The sequence below is a fragment of the Furipterus horrens genome, unplaced genomic scaffold, assembly GCF_987537825.1.
Source record: "Furipterus horrens unplaced genomic scaffold, mFurHor1.1.pri manual_scaffold_9, whole genome shotgun sequence".
NCBI lineage: Eukaryota > Metazoa > Chordata > Mammalia > Chiroptera > Furipteridae > Furipterus > Furipterus horrens.
The window spans coordinates 101,649,598-101,670,772 of record NW_028327179.1 but is presented as its reverse complement, the minus strand read 5'-3'; the positions used below and the strand labels follow the sequence as shown (position 1 = coordinate 101,670,772).

At 59.5% G+C, this 21,175-nt stretch overlaps 1 protein-coding gene across 1 annotated transcript in view; it reads right to left on the bottom strand.

Moving 5' to 3' along the window:
- The window catches only part of DPP6 (dipeptidyl peptidase like 6), a 352,854-nt gene that overhangs the window by 16,519 nt on the left and 315,160 nt on the right, over positions 1-21,175 (bottom strand). The window contains exons 14-18 of the mRNA XM_090287723.1: positions 19,458-19,549; positions 18,613-18,660; positions 16,984-17,102; positions 4,424-4,471; positions 2,024-2,122 (exon numbers count right to left, since the gene is read on the bottom strand). Of these exons, the coding sequence (XP_090143849.1) occupies positions 2,024-2,122; positions 4,424-4,471; positions 16,984-17,102; positions 18,613-18,660; positions 19,458-19,549 (406 nt within the window). The remainder of the gene's footprint in view (positions 1-2,023; positions 2,123-4,423; positions 4,472-16,983; positions 17,103-18,612; positions 18,661-19,457; positions 19,550-21,175) is intronic.

Sequence of the window (21,175 nt, the reverse complement as noted above, 5' to 3'; positions counted from 1 at the left end):
CAGAATGGCTCGGGGGGCCCGGGGTTCCTGTGTGGCCTTAGGCAAGTCCCCCAATATCCCTGGGCCTTTGTTTCCCCAGTGGTCGCTTACATTTCATCTTGCAAACACAGGGAGTTGGAAAGCAGGCTTCTCTGAGAGCTGGCTGAAGGGCGGGGGTGGGGGGGGGTCTGGGCAGGGAGGGGTAAACCCAGAGGGTGGCTGCATGGGCCGTTTAGTGGGGGACGGATCCTGGGGTAGAGGTGGAGGGGCTGGTGGCGAGGCTGAGGTGGCAGCCCAGAGGGGGAGACTGGGAGCCACGGGGACCCTCTGTGGAAAGCCAGGGGCTCTGCCAGCCTTATTGCTTGTAGGCTGGTGCCGGGCAGGGTGCCTGCCTCGGACTCAGACCCTCGGTCTCTCTCTCACACACACACACACACACACGCACACACACGGGGAGGGAGCTGGTGTAGGTCTGGTGCTCGGCACTGTGGCATCTGGTGGCGGGTGGGGGTGCGTGCGTGGAATTTTCCTCGCCCTTTTCTCGATCCTCCCTCAAGCCAACCTTCCCACCCAAGACTGAAATTGTTTGTCTGCATTAAATACGACACAGATTAGCAGAGAAATAGAAACCAGTGGCCTTCCCAGTGGGGTTACTGCGGAGCCGCCCCAGGCTGGGGGACCCCCTGACCAGGCTCTCGTGGGACTGTTACTGGTTTGCAAATTGGATCGATGGCCCAGGGCCCGCAGTGAGGCAGGCTCGGACTTTACCACGGAACATCCATAAAACGTGGCCTGCGCTCCCCGCTGCTGATAAGCCCACAGCAGCCTCGGCCAGCATTGCGGGCAGGCTGTGCCCCCTGGGAGCCTTCCCGGATAGGCGTGTCGCTCCACGGGGCGCCGTGGTCTCAGGTGAGGAGAACACAACGCCCCGCAGCAAAGGCGGGTCTGCAGAGAGACCCCTTTCAGGTGTTCTGCGGTGTCTCCCCTTCCATCTGCTGTAGCTGGAGACCTCAGCTGGAAAGAGGCCCCATGCAGTGGGGGTGGGGGTTAGGGTTGATCACTGTTTTCTGAAGGTTCTTTACTGCACCTCTGGAGGAGGGGGTGGCACTGCCTTTTAGTGCTCTGGATTTGGGAAATGCCACCCTGAGAGCAGGGTGCAGACAGGACGGGAGGAGGAATCCCACAAAGGAAGGCCATATGTCCCCAAAGGCTGTGGCAGGAGCAGCAGATGTGAGAAAGCTGTGAGGAAAGGTTCTAGAACGCTCTCTGACCAGTGGCCAGGGGGCAGTCAGGGCTGTGAAGTTGGGTCGTGGAGGGCCACCCGGCTAGCTTCCCAGCATGTGACCTGGGCAGACACGCATGACCCCATGTAAGGGCCTTCTGTGGGCTTAATGCTCTGCTGTCATGATAAATGGGGAAGGAAGCACCCCGACTTTTATTCTGCACTGGGCCCTGCAAACTATGGGGCCTGGCCTGAGGTCTGTATCCACCCATCCATCATCCATCCATCCACCCATCATCCATCCATCCATCCATCCATCATCCATCCATCCACCCATTATCTATCCATCCATCCGTTCACCCATTATCCATTCATCCATCCATCCACCCATCCATCCATCATCCATCCATTATCCATCCATCCATTTACCCATTATTCATCCATCTACCCATCACCCACTAGCAATCTAAAACTGTCTTGCTTTCTTGCTTTTTGGCTCTCCCTTACAAAAGAACAGCACAAAAATACAAATCCAGTTAAGCTGAGCGTTCTCGTGAACTTGGGTCTGAACGCCAGGACTCCAGCTTCTGCGTGGAACTCTGAACCAATCAAGGCGTCCTCCCTGCGGGCGGGCCAGTTGTTCCTTTGACGTATTTCCTTGGAACATGAAGTCTTACCACCTGGGTTCCCCATGCCGGGACACACCCACCGCTGGGCTCTCCAGAGGAGCCCACTCTGGAGGGGAAGGGAGGCGGAGGCCGGGGGGGCCGTTTCGGGGCGCAGGCCCGCTGTCCCTCGCACAGAGGCACGCGCGGCACTCACTGTAGTCGTCGACCTTGATGTGCCTGTACTCCACCCGGGGCATCTGCCGGTCGCCGACGGCCTTCTGCACGCGCTCGTTTGTCTCCAGGTCAAACATTTCTGAAAGAGGGAGAATCCAGTCCCGCCTTCGGGCCCGCCACCGTTCCCGGGTGCCGCAGGCTGGCACATGCGCCCCTGCGCTCATTCCTGTGCCCTCCTGGAGGTGAGCAGCGTGACTTCTGTCACACGGACCAGGCAACGGAGACGTCAGGGACCTTGCTGGGGCTGCGCCTGGGAGCCTGGGCGATTTCCCGCTGGATGGGGCAGCCCCCCGCCCCCGAGATTTCTGTAGCCAATGGCTTTTCTCATGACCTCAGTTTTCTCCCAAGATTCCCGGTTTGGGGAAGCCACTCCGCGTGTCAGGACAGATGGTTCTCCAAAGAGAGTGGAGAACAATGACCCAGGGAGCACGGGCGGATGGGAGCGGGACCTTTATGGGAGTTTCCAGGGACACGTGAGATAACGAGTCCTGACCTTCATCCGGAGGTTACCTGGCCGTGGAGACCCCCGTGCGCGTGAGCACCGGCTGTCAGCTCCCCATCGGCCTCCGCCGCAGGTCAGACACGGCAACACGGCGCTTCCCCTCCCACGTGCCGACCTGGTCCTGCCAGTGTCCCCAGAGCTACCAATGCCCCTCCCCTGCCCCCTCATCCGTCTCCTGAAACTGCCGGGGGCTCCGCGAAGGCACCCAGAGGCCTCGACCTCCCAAGACCTGTGGCCTTGACCTCCGCCTACGAGATAAGCCCAGGTGTGGCAGCCCAGGGACCTGGGGGTGTAGGATGTGGGTCAAGCGAGAGAAACGGAGACCCCCAAAGGGGCGTGGGACGAGCAGGGAGGCAGGTACAATGTCTTCCCCAGCGAGGACGGCGACGGGTCCGTCCCTGTCAGAGACGCAGCCCCTCGCTCCGGGAAGGTTGTGGTGGCCGGCTCGCCCTGGGCGGCCACGTGGTCCCATGACAGAGGGCCGGACAGAGCCCTCACAGTTGTGGAGCGCACCCCTCGCTCTGGCGGACGGCAGTGGTGCCTGCGGTCCTGACCTCACCCGCCCGTGCCCAACGCTGGCCCCAAAGGAGCCATGTCACCCTCAGGCGGCACGTTGTCCTGCCGCCTGCTGCGCTGCGCTGGCCTGGAGGTAACCGGACACAGACCGGTCCCTGAAACACACGTTTGCAGCTCCCGCGCCTCGGAGCTGCGGCGCTGCGGGGGGCGCATCCCGCCCGGGCCATCGCGCCTGATCCATCCCCTGAATATAAATAGGTCATCCCACACCCCAAGTTTCCCACCCTTTTTCGTTGTTAAATGTCACACAGAGAGGACAGGAACGCGGCCGTGAAGTGCCGACCCATCCGCGCACCCACCGCTTTTCATTTCTTATCCCGCCGCGTCCCCTCTGCCTCTGGGCATCGGCCCCGAGAGGGACACGTTGAGGCAAACAGCAGAGTGCGTCTTACAAACACCCCTTTACGCAGGGAGCCCCCAGCAGTGCACGGAGGACCCCCTCCAGGCTCCGCCCGTCCCACCAGGGGGCTGGGGGGTTCCTGCCGCTAACCAACCAATCAGGGACAGGAGGGGTTCTCTGGTCTCCCGGTAGAATTACGCTGCACTCGCTCAAGGGCGCTCGTCCGTTGTCTGAACTCCCTTTAAAGCACGGCACCCCGACCGTTCCCGGGGACTTTCAGAAATGGTGCCTGGCGGGCCGGGAGCCTGGCCCCCCGCTGTCCCCCTGCGGTGACATCTCATCTCACGAACGCAAAACCCAGACCAGGAAGGTGGCTGGACCCCACATCGCCCTCGGTTTCCATCAGACCACAGAGTTCTCAGAGGGAAAACCTTCATCGGGAAATGAGCTACGTGCCTCTGAGTTTTAACAAAATTCAAAATGGAAAAGATGCCTTTTCTTAAGAAAATGAAAAGATGTCCCACGTCAACCTGAGTGGGGGCTCTTCAAGGAAAAAAGAGCTATGGGTTCCTCGGGGGTCCCCGGAAAGCGTGCCCCTGCAGCGGCCCAGACGGGGAGCCCCTCCCGCCATGAAGGCGCCCTGGACCCATGGGGACAGGTGAGCCTCGAGGTGCCGTGGAACCCTGTCCCGTGGGAGGCCGTAAGAGGGGACAGGCTGAGCGGGGCTGCATGTCCGGCGATGGCCCTGGTGGGAGGTGGGACCTAAGGCTGGAGGACTCGGACTTGTCCTCCCGTCACATTGACGCGACGCCGGCGAGGGGCGGGGAGTCTTTGGAACTTCAGGGACCCACCCACCTCTGTCCCCGAACGGAGAACGCGCCAAGTGATCTCAGCCCCGGCTCTGCTCCCCACCCCCCACCCCCGGTCACGGGAAGACGGAGGAACAACCATGAGGCACTTACTTTTCCTGTCCGTGGTGTTGTGCACGGTCACCCTGGGGACGCCAGGACCTGCGCGGGGCAGCGGACACACGGGAAGGAAACAGAGAGAGGCCGTTAGTGGGCCTGAGCACAAAGGCGGATCCACGCGCTGGTCACGGCTCGCACGTCGGCGACCCCTGGCCCGCGGAGGGGTCGACACGGTCGGGCGGCAGGGGCCAGGCCTGCGGGGCGTTAAAGGCTTTGTGCCTGTGGCAGTGATAAGGACCCCAATAACTGTACACCTATTTTATTTACTTTAATCTTCACCAAGGTTATGCTTATTGTTTTGAGAGGTGGGGGGGGGGAGGAACACCAGTCAGTTGCCTCCTGTACACGCCCCCGACTGGGGACGAAACCCGCAACCCAGGCCTGTGCCCTGACTGGGAATCAATCCCGCGCCCTTTGGGTTCACAGGCCGGCGCTCCGACCCGCCCGCGCCCGGCCAGGCGGTGTGTCTGTTTTAGTGACTGAAATGCCGCACGGCGCCGCTTTCCAAAGCCTCGTCGGCTTTACATCCTGTGACTTCGCTCTGCCGCCCGGACACCAGCCCGGGGCCGTGTCACTGAGTCCCGGGAGGCACGCAGGTCTCCGGGCCGCCTCGTCCTGTCCGCTCCGCCGGCCCCTTGGGACGCGTGGGGAGAATGGATCAATGTGACGGGTAATTCTGCAAATGCTACACTTTGTCCCAGGTCCCCTCCAGTCACTTTGCTGCCACTAAGTTCAGAGCCCCGGGGGGCGCGAGGGAGGGGGCAGCCTGGGAAGAAGTGGCCTCGTCGCTTTAGGCTGCCGGTCACGTCTTCAGCCACTTAGCCAGACGGGGTCTCGGAAAGGAGGCGGGCGCCTGAGTGGTTTCCGAGCCGCCTGGAAGCACTTTAGGGGTCGGCCCGAGGCTGCCCCGCCGCTGCCCTCCTCTGCTCCCGTTCCGTCCCGTTAGGCTGGCCTTTCTGAGCGTCCTGAAGGACGCCCAGCTTGTCCCCTCAGCCTGTCCCCTCTGCCTGAAATCTGTCCCCAGATAACAGCAAGGCTTGTCTTTCTCTTCAAAGGTGTCTGCCCAGACGCCTTCTCCAAATGCCCACCCGGAAGAGTGCCCGCAGGAGCGCACGGCCCGCCTCTCCCCCGCCCTGCGTCCCTCTCCGCTGCAGGGGACACTGGCAGGCACTGTCACGTCAGGACCCTTGCTCACTGTCCTTTCCAACTTCACCGAGCGCCAGCTCTGAGGGCACAGGACAGACTCTGAGACTGCCTCACCGCTGTTGCCTCCAGCATCCGGCACGTTCCTGGGCGCAGCGCTGTGGGGTGGCCAAGGCGAGCACGGGGGGCAGGGGAGGGCTGCCCACGGGGTCCTGGTGGACTTGGGAGAACGGCCAGAGAGAGAGGAAGTGGCAGGTGGGGGGCAGGTGGGTGGCAGGTGGGTGGCAGGTGGGAGGCAGGTAAGTGGCAGGTGGGGGACAAGAGGGTGGCAGGTGGGTGGCAGGTGGAAAGCAGGTAAGTGGCAGTTTGGGGGGCAGGTGGGGGGCAGGTGGGAGGCAGGTAAGTGGCAGTTTGGGGGGCAGGTGGGAGGCAGGTGGGGCAGGAGGGGGGCAGGAGGGAGGCAGGTGGGGGGCAGGTGGGAGATGGGGAGACACAGGAAGACAGAGTTGTTGGGGACACTGGTCAGGTGTGCCGCTTATTCTCTACCTCAGGCTGTGGACTCAGGAGCTGGGAATGCACACGGGGAGGCCACATCTGAGCTGGAGGACACGTACTATTTGGGTGGAGGGACAGCTGGAGCCTAGCTTCCTGGGGCCACCGTCAGACCTTCTGGCTCTCCTCCAAGGGGCCGTATGACAAGGGACTGAGTGGAGGGCTGGGGACCCTGCTGTGGATCCCACCACAGTGAGGGCTTTAGGACCCCTGCGCAGAGGCTGCAGATGCTACATCCCAGTCCAAGGCCCTAAGAGGACGTGGCCCAGAGCATCACCAGGAAGTGGGGAGGGGGGGCGGTGCAGCCAGAGCCCCCACCCCAGGCCCTGGCTGAGCTGAGGGACAGACCTCACAGCCTGTGCTGCGGGGACTGGACCCAGACACCATCTGGCGCAGCCAGCACCCGGGGGTCCCTGGACTCCTTCCCCCACCACGCACCCTCCCCGTCTGCCCGTGGGAAGGACTGCAGGGCACCAGCGGCACTTGAATTTCAGACCAGCAACAGATCTTTTACAGTATAAACATGTTTCATGCAGCATCTGGCACAGACTGCTAGAATGACCTGTTGCTTCCCCGGAATCAGACAGAACTGGGTGTCCGGCCCACCGGTCGCTGACCCTGGGAGCTGCCACCGAGGTGTCTGAGAGTCTTGGATTTGACCCGAAACAGAGCCTTCACTGGAGGGACGGAAACACTGGCCACAGGTCAATGAGTGCATCCAACCGCGTCTCCTGGCTCGGAGACCCCCTTCCCCACACGGGGAGCTCACGCGGAGAACAGAGAAGTCGCTGAGAAATCGAGAGCCACCACGCACTCTCTCGGCGCCACGCAAGGTGCGCAAACCCGCACACAGCGCCTCCTCCGTTCCGATGAATGACATTAGCGGGGACCACTCAGGCCGTGCATGCTGCGGAGACGCGCCCTGCCAGCTGGCTCTCGGAGCCCTTCCTAACGCGCGCGGCGGCTCCGCGGAGGAGAGGCCTCCCCCGTCTTACGGTTGAGAAAGCGCAGGGCTCCCGCGGTGGAAGACATCTGTCTCGTCCGCACCACACACACGGGTGGCACCTGCATCAGTCCCTACTCACTTTGAAACTCACGAACTTGATACAAGTTTCTAGAAAAACCCACACTCAAGGAAGGAACAGAGTGTCGATAAAAGAGGCTTTTACCTCCACCACCCAGAAGCAGCCTAAATGTTTCTAAAACGTCCTAAAAATGTCTCCCTGCACCTCTGTGCTCATATTTACATGTGAGCTAATATTTGAAACATACAGAGAAAAACAACATACTTGTATGTAAACCTGAAGCTTTAGCAGATCTCAATGTTACACCGTAACACTTCAGCTTGCTTTAATATTAATACACAGATTCAGGGAGACCCGTTTCCCTTCCCAGTTCTCAGCCGGCGCGCTTCCCGGAGGTCACTGTTATCTTGGAGTTAGTACAGTATTTATCACTTCTCTGCATATTTAGGTTTTTTCTAATCCTCACCCGAGGATATGTTTTTATTAATTTTAGAGAGAGAGGAAGGGAGGGAGAGACACATCGATGTGAGAGGGAAGCATTGATCGGGTGCCTCCCGTACGCGCCCTGACTGGGGACTGATCTGTAACCCAGGCGTGTGCCCTGACCGGGGATTGAACCTGTGGCCTCTTGGCGCACGGGACGATGCTCCAGTCACCTGAGCCACCTGGCCAGGACCTCTGCGTAGTGAAGATACCTTTGCCACGTGGTATGTATGCATCACAACATACATGTCACCCACAGCGTGATTGTGTGTGATGCACTGAGTTGGCTCCGACTCCTGGCCGCCCTGTGAATGAGTGACGTCTGCACGTCCCGTCCCTGACAGCCCTGCCCAGCTCCTGCAGACCTGCGCCCGAGGCTCCAACGTATCAGCGCAACGTACTTGGTCCCTTCGTCTGGTCGGACACGCCCAGAGCAGGGGCGGGCGCGGCCACTTTGGAGGCCAGTTTCGCAGCAGCGGGACAGTCCCCGTCCTGGGTGACATCTCAGAGATGCTGCTGCTGACGCAGACAAGGAGGCACGCGGCGTGCTCAGCGGCCACAGTGCCAGAGGGGCCGGTCACCCAGCCAGCCATCAGCAGGGGCGAGGGCGCAGACACGTACCCAGCGGCACCGACAAAGGAAGGCGCTCACGCTGCCTGAGCACGAGCGGCGGAGTGGTGGCCACTGTCCTGTTCGGAGCTGTCCCGAGACACGGATGCCAGAGCCCGCCGGCACCTGCACACTCAGTAGGGGTGCCTGCGCTCGTCACGTCGCCACCCTTCTCCCCTCGCCAGTAACCCACGCCCTTTGCCCAGGCTCTCTGTGCGCCTCAGGGTCAGGGGAAGACCCCCAACCGGAACTCCCACACAAGAGAATTCTTTGGCAGAAATTCCACCCACGACACCACACTTACTCCTCGTCAGTGAGCTGCCTGCCCCACGGCAGCGCTGGTACACCTGTCCTTGTCCCCAGAGCACCTGGCCAAGCGGGCTCCCCAGGGAGATGTTTAATATCCGCGCAGGCAGGTCACAAACAAGATGGAGCCTCCGTTCCCCAGATGCACACGGGGCCCCTCTGCCATCCCTGACTTCCCTCTGAAGGCCCTGAGCTTGTTGGCCTGGTCTCATCCCTGAGGCCGGAAGATTGAGTCTCTGAGGCAGGACGCTGCTGTGAGTGTCGGGCATAGTAACCACTCCCCTGCCCCCCAAATGTCTACTTAATACGCCAAATGCGATTCCCGTGCCCCTACACCTGGCTCCTGGCACCAATGAGTTATATTTTCTTCAAGTAGACTTTTTAAATAACCTGTTCGCTCTCACGTTCAGAGCTTTCTAGAGGGGGCTCCTGGGACCCTCCCGAGGGCGGCTATTTCCATTTGGGGGAGACCTGGTGAGCTTCCTTTTGAAGAGAGGGCTCCGTGGCTTAAGGCATGCTGGGGAGTGTCCCTCCGCCCTGATGGTGTGTGAACCTAAACACATTCCAGACACCCCCCAGCTAGAAGGAAGTCCTTACTTCTCTGAATTATTTAACAATTGTTTTATTGCTTTTATTATACTTCCTGCTTTCTCCCTGAATCACTGTCCTCTTGAAAGTGTATTATCTCAGCCAACTAAACCCCAAGACCCCAGAGGACGAGCATGGCCCACGGGGACCCAGAGGCCCCCACACATGGGGGACCCTGACTACACATTTAAAAAATAAATGAACAAATTCAAAAAGTGTGAGAGCTCTTGGGGGATGGGAAGATACAAGTCTTACTTTCTTTGCTTTGGGCTGGAAGTGTTGGAAAAAAGAAGGAAGAATAAATAAACCAACAGAGATCTGGAGAGTTGGGTAATCATTGTTCTGGAAAACTTCAGCGTTAGGGAGAGAAAAGAAAAAAAGATGAGCGGTAATAGTCACAAATAAGCAGGAAAATTTCCATGCACATACACACGTGCATGTGAATGCACACATGCACATGCAAACGCACATACAAACATGCACAAATGTGCACAGCGCATGCAAATATGCACACATGAGCTCGCACATGTGTGGACACAACTGCACACATGCACAGGCACGTGCACATGTGAATAGCACACACGAGCATGCACGTGTGCGTGTGAAGGTGTGCGCTTGTTGTGTGCAGGCACATGTGTGCACATGAGGGTGCACACACACATGTGAATGCAACCCACTCAGATGCGTACTGCTCAAGGACCTGCACATGTGCACGTGTGGCAAAGCACATGCATGCACATGCAGGTATACATACGTGCACACATGTATGGGCATAAACGTGCGTGTGTACATGTGTGTTGCATTTAGATATGCTCGCACAATTCCAGGGCTCATTACTCAAACTCATCCATGAAAATATTTCTGTGGTTAAAACAAAAATAAACCCAGAGACACAGCACCTGGTGGTTACCCGCGGGGACAGGGGCACAGGGATGGAGATGCAGACACTCACTTTGGTGGTGCGCACACGGCACGATACACAGGTATTGGGAGACAACGCGCCCCTGAGAAACCACTGCTGCTCACAGTTGTCCCCCCACGTCCTCCCCCCCGCCGTGTCAGGGAGCAGGGAAGGGGACCGTAAGCAAACAGTGAGCACCACCGCAACGCGACCCTGTGACGTGACGCTAGTGCTCTGGGGACAGGGAGCGGCGGTACCACTGAGGCAGCCCCACGCGTGACGTTTCAGGGCACTTCCCCCTGCCTCACTGGCCCCGCCGTCCGGTGCGGAGGCGCAGGTGTTCCCCTCGACGCCGGCCTCCCGGCTGTCCGCCCCCCACCCGGCGGCTCGGCCATGTGGCCTGGGGCCGGGCGCCTTGGCCTGCCCCCTTCTGGGCGCTGCGCCGAGAGAAGGAAACAGCCCGGGACATGCATGGCGCTGCCCTCACTGGGGGCTCCTCCCTGAGGGGGGGCACATCTCAGAAGAAAAGATCCGAGACCCAGGACCCTTTCGAGGGTCGGAGCAGCTCAGAGTAAGTAAACGGACGTGGGCCCAGAGGCTCGGTCCCCGGTGAAGGCTTCGTGGCACCTGGAGAAGCGGACCTGAGGGTCACAGTGTCCCCACGGCCGGACACATTCTCCCTGAAAGTCCCGGGGCGCTGGGAGCCCCCTTACCTTCCACCAGAGCGTTCCTAGACAAGACGGGGTTAGCGGGCATATGGCATGATGCCCTGCTTACTGCTTCTCTTCGATTTGAAGACGCGATCGATTGTAAGGTGAGCCACTGACTTAAAACGGCTTTGTAGGGACTGTAAGATCCATTCTGATTTCAGAAACATCAAGGACACATGGAGTGTATCTCGGGAGCAAGGAAGCCGGATTTTACGGACTCAGAAGGCGGCGGTTCTCAGGCTCCAGCTGCCCGACCCCCGCATCGGGCCTGGGAAAGCAGCCAGGCGTGACGTCCGCCCGGCGTGTCTGATTCTGTAGTCTCAGACGGGCCCGAGACCACGCGTGTCTGACCGAATCTGCACACCGCACCCTGAGAACCACAGCCCCCGGTAACAATTTACGGCGAGCGCCTTCTGGGCTGGCATGGTACTGGGACTTCCAATGAGACCCGTGTATTTGGCCTTGGACCACAGCTCCTGGCCCAGAGCTCCCGATGTCCTCGTCATTCCGACACCAGAGCACAAGAGACGAGATTTGTGATCAAGGTTTGGTGTTGGTTCCGGCTCTCGCATGAGCTGTGGAGCCGGCCCAGGTGAGACGGGTCTTCTGTTATCCATGACGGGCCCCTTTCTGCCACGCCGGGGCTTACGTTACCAGGGGTGCTGTGGGCCAGGCCCAAAGGATGGGGTGCTGGCTGCCAGGGGAACAGCCCTGATCAGGGCACTGGAACTTTCTGTCTCCCAGTCACCCCCACCTCTGGAAAGGGGAGGAGGGCCGGGTTTGAGTCAGCGGCTAATGGTTAATGAGTTAATCCATCATGCCTGTGTCATGAAACCTCCATCGAACCGGAAAGGGGGGTTTGGAGCGCTTCCAGGTTGCTGAGTGTGTGACGGTGAGGGGAGGGGTGTGCTCAGACCGGGCGAGCCAGGGGCTGCCCGCCACTGAGCGCCCACCTTGGCTATCACGTCTCCTGTCACGGCATCACGGTCCTCGTGTCTGAGTCACGCTTATTTTACTAACAGCCCCGATGCACAGGGTCAGCGGCGCTGGCACCCGGCCGTGCCGGAGGGCCGCCGTAAGGTGTGTCCTTTAAGTGAGACAGTCTGACCTACAGAAGAAACCGGCACGCGTTACGGCCCAGTCCTGCCTGTAGCTTCAGGCATCCTCTGGGGCCTGGGAACGTGTCCCGGATGGACAAGGAGAGGCTACTGTCTATCTGCCTTAGTGAAGTTCAAGACCCCCCCGCCCGGTGACATGTGGCACGGAAATGATCCCTCTCACAACAGACCCCCCCGGGGCCCTGACACACTCCCTTCAGAGTCTCGTTTCGACTGTAGGCAACGGCTCCAAGTCACACAGCAGAGGAGGGGCCGGCCCGCCCCCAGGCTGATGAGTGACCGTTTCCGCAGTGGACATAATGAGCCGGACCTGTTAGCCCTGAGCGTCGCGGTGCCGGGGGAGCAGGAGAGGCAGGAGGGACTTGGGAGTGAATGTCAGTCTCGTCTGAAATCGCCCATTTATAGTCACGTGACCCTTGTTTCTGAGCTGTGGTCTCCTCGCGTGTCCAGTGTGACAGCTGTGTCATTTCTAAGAACCAAAGGAAGTCGATGTTCTTCGCAGTTCTTGGCCATTGCAAGAGCAAATTAGATGGGTGCTGTTATTCATAATAATCAACCATGTAAATGTTCCACGTAGCAGCTGGGGGTTCTAGGGAGATAGACATTGGGTGCTACACTTAAGACCTGGGTGAGGGGGGGGGACTTCTAGCCAAGATGGAGGCCCAGACTGACACGCTCTGTCTCCCTCCACAACTAAGAAGGAACACAACTATCGCAAAACCAAAGATAACCAGAAGTTCCAGAAAATAAGACTACAGGGAAGTCCAATGTATGAAGTTACAAAGAAGTGGTGCTCGTCCAGACGGGTAGGAGGGGCGAAGCCGGGGCGGAGAGGTCAGGCTGTGCTGGCGGCAGCTGCGGTGATGGCGGCAGGATGGCAGTAGCACAGATGCCCGTATTTAAGGGGAGGCAAGAAGCGCCTGGGGAGCACCGCTGGCTGCAGACCAAACCCGTCAGCTCGCGATTCCAAAGCCGGGGAAGGCAGACCCCCATTGCCTCGGAAGGTGAGGCCCGGAGGGTGTGGGGATGGAGGAGACAGCTCCTGGTCTCTCAGCGGAGAGTAACGGCAGGAATCCATCTTGGACCCTCGCCCCCATGGAAAACACCACAGCATGGTGAGAAGGGTCACCTGGTAGTGACAAATGCACGGGGCTCTGCCCCCTATAGCATAGCAGGTGTGACAGCCCCACCCAGGAAGCAAAGGTAAACACAAAACGGTCAGGATGGCACAGATCATGATAGAGATCCCGGTGACGCAGCTGACCAGACAGCAAATATCTAATCTAACAAAGCAGAAGATAGAAAATCTTTCTGAGGCACAGTACAGAGCTTTGGTTATAAAAATGCTTACAGACTTAAGAGCCGATCTTAAACAAGACAGGGAAGGAATGAAGGCTAGTCCTGCTGAAATGAACAAAAACACATACGAAACTGGTGGTGAGGGAAGGAAAACCAGGGATCAAATCAACGAATCAGAACATAAGGAAGGAACAGTCAACCCATGCAGAAAGTGGAAAGGAAAAGTGAGGAAAATGAGGAGAGGCTCAGACACCTCTGGGACAGCTATAAGCGGGCCAACAGCCAAATCCTAGGGTTGCCAGAAGGTGAAGAAGAACTAGAAATTGAAAAATTATGTGAAAAAATAATGAAGCAGAACTTTCCTAACTTGGGGAAGGAAATAATAGACTTACAGGTCCAGGAAGCACAGAGAGGTCCAAATAAACTGGACCCAGGGAGAACCACACCAAGACACATTATCATCAGAATGTCAAAAATTAAGGATAAAGAGAGAATCTTAAAAGCAGAAAGAGAGAAGAGAAGAATTACGCACAAAGGGGTCCCAATAAGACTATCAGCTGATTTCTCAAAAGAAACTCTGCAGGCAAGAAGGGACTGGCAAGAAATATTCAAAGTGATGAAAAGCAAAAACCTACAACCACGATTACTCTATCCAGCGAAGCTGTCATTCAGAATAGAAGGACAGAGAAAGTGCTTCCAGGACAAAGTAAAACTGAAGGAGTTCATCAGATCCAAACCACTGTCATATGAGATGTTAAAGGGACTTGTTTAGGAGAAAGAGGATCAAAACTATGAACATTAAAATGAAAACTATCACAACCAACAACAGAAGCTAGGGAATCGAAACAAAGGCAGAATAAGTAGGCAACGAGAGTGGGAAAAGAATTATAGGTATGGGGAACATTTTGGGGGGAGGTCAGCGGGGAGAGGGAAGGGGGAAAGGGAGGGAGATGGTACAGGAATTAGGAAGCATAGTAGGAGGGAGTGGAGTGGGCAGGAAGATGCTTAGAAGAACTATATGCACAACCAATGGGCATGGACTAAGGGGGGAACATTTGGAGGGAGAGGGATCACTGGGTGGAGGGGAACAAAGGGAAAAAATTGGGACAACTGTAACAGCATAATCAATAAAGCATATTAAAAAAAAAAAAAAGACCTAGGGGGGAAGAGGGTCCCGGGCAAGCAGGAGCCACCCCTCGTTGTTGCTGCTGGACACGGCCGTGGGGTCTCTCTCAGCAGAGTCAGGACAGACCCCCTCTCGCCCTCTGCATCAGGTGTGCTCCGCCCCAGCAAGCCTTCCACACCGCCCAGGACGGTCCGGATCCCGGCCCACGAGTTTGACATCTACGCCCGCCAGCCATGAAGGCCGCCTCTTCCCTGTGCCCGGAAGTACGTAATAACCTTTCATCTACAGACGTGCTCTGTGCTGACCTGTGGCTGTTTCCGCCTAAGCTCTGGGAAGAATGGCAACTCAATGGCCAGTAACTGATCCCTGTGTAAATTTATTTTTCTAGTCCTCAGAAACAAGAGGGGACATTTCTCCCACTAGAGAACAGGCAAGAATAACCGAAAGCCCTGTCTCTGAGATAGTCAGACCTGGGGGAACAGCAGCAGCAGCACCACCACCATCATCATCATCGCCATCATTATCAACACCAACACTATCACCACCAACAATAACATCATCATCATCAATATAATTACCATCACTGACAACATAATGATCACTATCAACATCCCCACCACCACCATCATCATCAACAATAACACCATTATCTTTATCATCACCACGGCCACCATCGCTATCAACATTATCATTCTTATCAACAGTAACACCATGACCTTCATCATCAATAACATCATCGTCATCACCATCAACATAATCATCATTGACAACATAATTATCATTATCAACATTAACACTACCACCACTACCAGCATCATCATCATCATCGTCATCATCATCATCATCATAGCAATAACAACATCACCAAGAAAATATGATCTTCAACATCAACACCATCACCATGATCATAACAAAAACATTATCAAGAAAACACGGTGATGACCATGATCACCATCACCGCCACCATCATCATCTGGGACATCACCATGAACAACAATGGCCACATCACCATTAACAACATCACCACCAGCACCAAGCCCTGTCGTGACTGCTTCATAAATAATGAATAGTTGAATCTTGATCATAGCTCTTCCCGGCAGGTCCTGCTGTCACGTGAGTTTATAGCTGTGGCATCTGCCATTTTTCTCCCCCTTGGACCAGCGACCAAACACTCAATTTTCCGCCACCTGCAGGACTAATAATCTGTCCCAAGCCCTATGCCACATCCTGCCGTTTATTGTCCCCAGTGGTGGTCTGTCTGTTTCCTTGACAGTAAGCTGCTGGGGTGAGGGGACCCATAGCCTTCACTCCCCCAAGGTTGGCACCTGCCACACGGGTGGGGAAGGCTCCCTCTGGCAGAGGCTCTCGCCAAGCCAGCGTGGGCTCCCTGCTCATGTGTCTCCTGGGCTGGTGTCATGACGCTGTTGACTTGACCAGACTTCGGCTCCTGGAGGGCAGGGCCTCTTCCCTGGTGCTCATCCCTCCCCAGCGCTCAGCCCATGCCTGGCAACCACTGCGCACCCAAGACAGACTTCTGGTTGTGTGCTCCAGTCCCCTGTGGCCCCGGGGTGGTGGGACAGGCAGTGGAGGCGCTGTGGTGCGGACGTGGGAGGGGACACTCCTGACCCCACAGCAGCTCTGGGCAGAGGGGCGAATCTGTGGGGGGCAGTGCCCTCTGGATCCTCGGGCTCCGCCAGCGCCCAATTCGTGCTGTAGAGGGGACATTTAATGGACGGTGACCCACAAATCACTGGTCTTGCCCTCTGCGCAGAGAGAGCAGAAGTGGTGGCAGAAGCACCAATGCCAGTCCTGGCCTTCCCCGGCCCAGCTGTGAGCTTTGGGGCACAGCCAGCGTCTCAATGTTCTCATCCATCCCCGAGAGGGCTCTGCTGGTGGGGACGCAGGAGGGGACGAGGGGCTCCCAGGGCGGCGTGCAGACGCCACACCTGCGAGCTTGTGTTCCACAAAGGCTCCCTGCGTGTCTGTCACTTCCCTGAAGGACGATGTCTTCTTCCAAGTGTGTCACTGGCTCCAGCTAAGTTCCTGGCACAAAGCTGGAGGAGTTCTCTGGGTTCCCCCAGCACCCCTCCTCAAGTCTTCCTGGGGGCTCTGAGCCCACAAAATGCCACTTCTGTGAAGGGTCCTCCCTGTGCCCCGAACAGGAGTCCCTGAACACAGTAACTGTACTTGATTTTAAAAAATTCTTGCCTAAGGGTATGTTCACTGATTTGAGAGAGAGAAGGAGTGGGGAGAGGAAGAGAGAAGTGGCCGGGGTGCGGGGGGAGACAGAGACAGACAGGATGACGCTCCAACCAAGTGAGACCCACCGGCCAGGGCTGAGGCCTCTCTTCTATACCCTCACTCCTTAAACAAGCTCCAGAAGTTAATCCTTGAAATCGTTTTGCTACCTTTAGAGATGGTGTAGCTCCATCAGCGTGCGAGATCCTCGCCCCAGCGAGCTCACAGGACATTTTTTTTCATGGAAAATGCAGACTAATTTGGGATGAACGGACAGAGCCCAGATACGATCCTCTGCAAACCTTATACAATGTAGACTCTCCCAACCAGACCGGACTGTCAGCTCCCGTCGGCTGTGGGTGTGGTGGGACCCTTCCCGGTGTGGAAGCAGCTCCCCGGGCCGCCCCTCCCCTCCCCTTCCTGCGGGCGTGCGTGTCCCTGGCAGTGGGGACCTACCTTCACACTTGAGCAGGAAGAAGTCCGCGTTGTGGCTGAAGGACGCGCTGAAGTAGGTGCAGTTGCCCACCAGGTCGCAGGACAGGCACTGTCGGTTGAAGGTGCCCACCGTGTTGGCACTGGGGGTGCAAAGGCAGGGGTGTGAACCCAGGGGGGAGGCAGCTGGCAGAGGTCAAGGTCCAAATCCCCTCCACGGTGTCCTGGAGTCCCTGCCCTCACCACGGGCAGGGCGCCTCTCACCCCGCCTTCCTGCTGGAACCCCCGGGCACGGCCAGCCCCCTTCCTGCAGGAGAGCTCTGCACGGTCCCTCTGTGGACCGGTCTCCTCGGTCACCTAGCCTGTTACGCCGGCCTGAGCAGGTCGCTGGTGAGGGGACAGTCATGCTCGGTGTTACTACCTAGTGCCGGTGACTACGTCTGTCTCTCTGAGCACATCTGGCTCTTGAGGACAGATGTGGCCGTATCTTTGATTCCTCCCAGCACCTGGCCCTGGCAGGTAACAGGCAGGAAGTCCAACTGGTCCCCCGGCTGTCTCCCAACCAGCTCTCCCAACAGGGATGTGGTGGGCCCTCGCTCCTCACTCAACGGACCCGGAAGGGCAGGGCCCTCAGGACCACGCTGATCAGTGACTTCGTGTCAAAAAGGCCAGGAGTGTGTTTCCAGAATGTAAAAGCAACCCAGGCATCTGCACATCCCTGGAGGAAGCTCCTATCTGAGCACTCGGGGTGGGGAGGGTCCAGCAGGACACCCGGCTGCTGGGAGTGGCAGCCTGCCTGGGTCACCTCTGACGGGCTTGGTGATGGATGGATCTGAGCTATCCTGACACTCATGCCGGATGACAGTCCGCAGTGGGGAGCAAGGCTGTCACCCCAGGACCTGCCAGTTCTCTCCCGCCCACAAGCACCCTCCTTCTGGCCCAGCGAACGGCAGGGGACACAGTCACCGCCAGGGGCGCAGGAGACCGGGCCGGGCTCAGCCAGGCTGGGAGTCCCCACCTCAAGCCCTTAGGTCTGCATGGAATGACGTCCTTCTCGGGGGCGGGTGAGCGTGCCGGGGGGGGGGGGGCCCCGCTGCCGCCTGTGAGCCTGGAAAGCCCGCGGGGGGTCAGGTTCACAGATCGCCCCACTGCCACCTCTGCGGATCTCCCGTCAGAGCCACAAACTGGGTTACAGCAGCGGCTGAGAGGATGTGAGTGGGACAGGGACCGGCTCTGAGGTTACGGGACCTGGCCGGTCACACAGCAAGTCGGCCGCGAGGTGGGGACGGCGGAGCCGGCCTGCTGCCCCCAGACCGTGAGTGTCTGTCGGCCCAAAGCCGGCGGTCCCTCCAGCAACACCCGGGAGCGAACGCTCCCTCAGCCCCTGTGCGAACCCCGGGGAAAAGGAGAGACTGCTAGCCCCCCCGTGCCCCCAGTTATCGCCAGGAGAAACTGACCCCAGACACACACAGGAAGCTTCAGGCTGGGGGCCCGGGCGCTTGTCATTACTTCTCCCCAGACTGTAGCTACTCGTCTGGGGGAGCTTTCTTCACTGCCCCCCACATGGATGGCTGAAAGGTGCAGGTCTGCCCAGCGGGACCCGCCCCACCCCCAGGCAGGCAGCCAGGGGCGCGGGAGGAGGGGTGCACGTACCTGTAGAGGTGTCGCCTCCTGGGCAGGTCCTCGGTGCTGAGGAAGTAGCTGCAAAGGAGGCAGGTGCGCAGGAGTCAGAGGGCCCCCTGCGCAGACGCTCCTTGGGGGGTCCCCCCCCCGCTCTGTGCTGCTGCTCGGGCTGGGCCTCTGCGGGCCGGGTGCCCACACCTGCCCCCGGGCCCCCTCGTAGGGTGAGGATGGTGGTCACGTGCCCCGGGGTTCGGGGCCGCGAGTCTCTTGACAGGATGGGAGCCCTCTGGAGGGGAAGGACCCCAGGCAGGAACCCTGGCCGAGGAACCCTCAGCGGCGGCTCTCCGCTTCGCAGCCCGAACGAGGCGGCCCGGGCTCCGGGCACGTGAGCAGGGAGGGCGAACGGCACGCGGGCTGCGCTTGTCGTGACCGAGGAGAACCCCGGCGGCACCTGTCACCGACCGGACACCTGGGCGCAACCCCCTCTGTCCCTCTCAGCGGATTTGTGTTTGAAACGGGGACGGCATCGGGGCCACCTGGCCGGGCGCCGCGTGGCGGGGCAGGTGCTGCGTGTCAGGCTCTCAGCGCGGCGCCCGCCCCCCAAGCCTCAGCGCCCCCCCGGGTCCCGCTCCGGTCCCCGCACGGGCTCGCCCGCAGGCCTGGCTGGAAGCTCAGCGTCACCTCAGTCTCCCAGCTGGGGACACGGCTGTCAGGCGGGAATCTGTGGGGAGCCTGGGACCTCGGGGCGTCTAAGCAGGACAGACGGGGCCCTGGGCCGTGTTCTGTGCCCCGAGACCGGGACCCGTCTGAGAAGTGGGGCGCGCGCGACAGACGCAGGACGGCCCGTCCCGGCCGCGGGGCCCACGCTCACTCACATCTTATTCCGCTTCTCGTCGTAGGACAGGATTTGGGTCACGTCCCAGTCCCCGGAGGTGATGGACTGGATGTTGTCACTGCTGCTGTTGGGCTGGAACAGGGGGGCCGGCCGTGGGCCGTGAGCGCGTGAGGCCCAGCTGAGTGTCGCGGCCTCACCGCAGAGCCCCCAGGGGCCCGGCGGGCGGTGCCGGTCTCTCCCGGGGCGCCGACCCCGGCCCCCAGCCCCCCGCCCCCCGAGGGCCAGCACCGCCGCCCCACGGCTCCCGAGTCTCAGGAGCCCGAGCAAAGCTTCCCGGCTGCTGACACTGTTCCTTTAAGATTTGTAACCGCAGTTAGCAGTCGTTACTGTGGGGGATGGGGAGGGAGGGGGAGGGGAGAGAGAGGCGGTTTGTGGGTGAGGAGACCGGGAAGGAGGGAAGGAAGGGGGAGGGGGAAGGTGGGGGAAGGGGGGACAGAGGGAGGGAGGGGGGAAGGTGGGGGAAGGCGGAGGCGGGGGCAGCAGACACTTCGCCGCCCCGTGGTGGACGCGGCGCCTGAGGCTGATCCCTGAGCGCTGCTCCCACGCGCACACCGACTCAGACTCTCCCGAGCAAAGCGACCACGGGCGCCACCCTAACGGGACAGGATGCGCCCGTGTCTTCAGGGCCCGTGTGGTCTGAAGCGGGGTGCGCGGGTCCCCGGGGGCCAGCCACGGGCCGGCACTCCAGGCGGCAGGTGCCCGTTGGGCGGTGATGGAGCCAGGCAGCGTGTCCAAGGCCAACACCGTGGGACCCCAGAGAGGGCAGGTGTGGGCGAAGGGGGGGCCCGTGGGAGCGGGTGGGTGTGGGAAACCCTGGGATTGTGAGGCTGCTGTGCAGCAGAGGGGACCTGCCTCATGCTGGGACGTCCCAGGGGTCCCAGCACGGGCTGACCCTGTGGACGAGCCGAGCCCGGGACGGAACGGAGACCTCTAGATGCGGCTGAATCTTGGTGGAAGCAACGCAAGCTGAGGCTTCAGAGCGAAGCCCCGCAGGAAGAGCCGGATGGGCGTCAGCCAGTCTGCGGACGACCTACGACCTGCACCTCACCGCAGCCTTTGAGAAAACCGGCCCCTGTCACGAAGTCACGGCCTGGCCCCCTGCTCTGTGCACGCTGTCCTGACGGGGACGCCCTGGGAGGTCTGCTTCCCACACCGCCTACGGGGCCATGTCACCGACATGAGCCCACTTACCCCTGACTCTGCGCCCACAGCTTATTTCCGGTAACATTGCCTGCTTTGTAAAAATCCCCACCTGAGGGTATGCTTAGGGGCCTGAGAAAGAACGGCAGAGACACGTGAGCGAGGACCATCGCCTGGCCGTCTCCCGCACACGCCCGGCCTGGGGATCGAACCCGCAGCGTGTTCTGGCGCACGGGACGGTGCTCCCACCAGCGGAGCCGCCCGGCCGGGGCTCTGCCAACCTCGTTTCCAATCAGGTGTCACTCACCTGCCCTGGGCCCAGACTGACCCACCGATGGAAAACACACACCGAGGTGAGGGTGGTGCTCCTGAACATGCCTCCCCGAACCCCAACCCCGTCCTGAGGACAATGTTCAGCGCCAGGCAGCCGCCTTGGGCAGGGGGCGGGCTCTGGGTGGCAGCTCTGTGGGGACCCAGTCCCCAGGCTGTCCGCACTGGTCCTAACCACGTGCATTAGCCTCGGACGTAGCTGCCCTTCTCTGAGCCATACCCTGGATT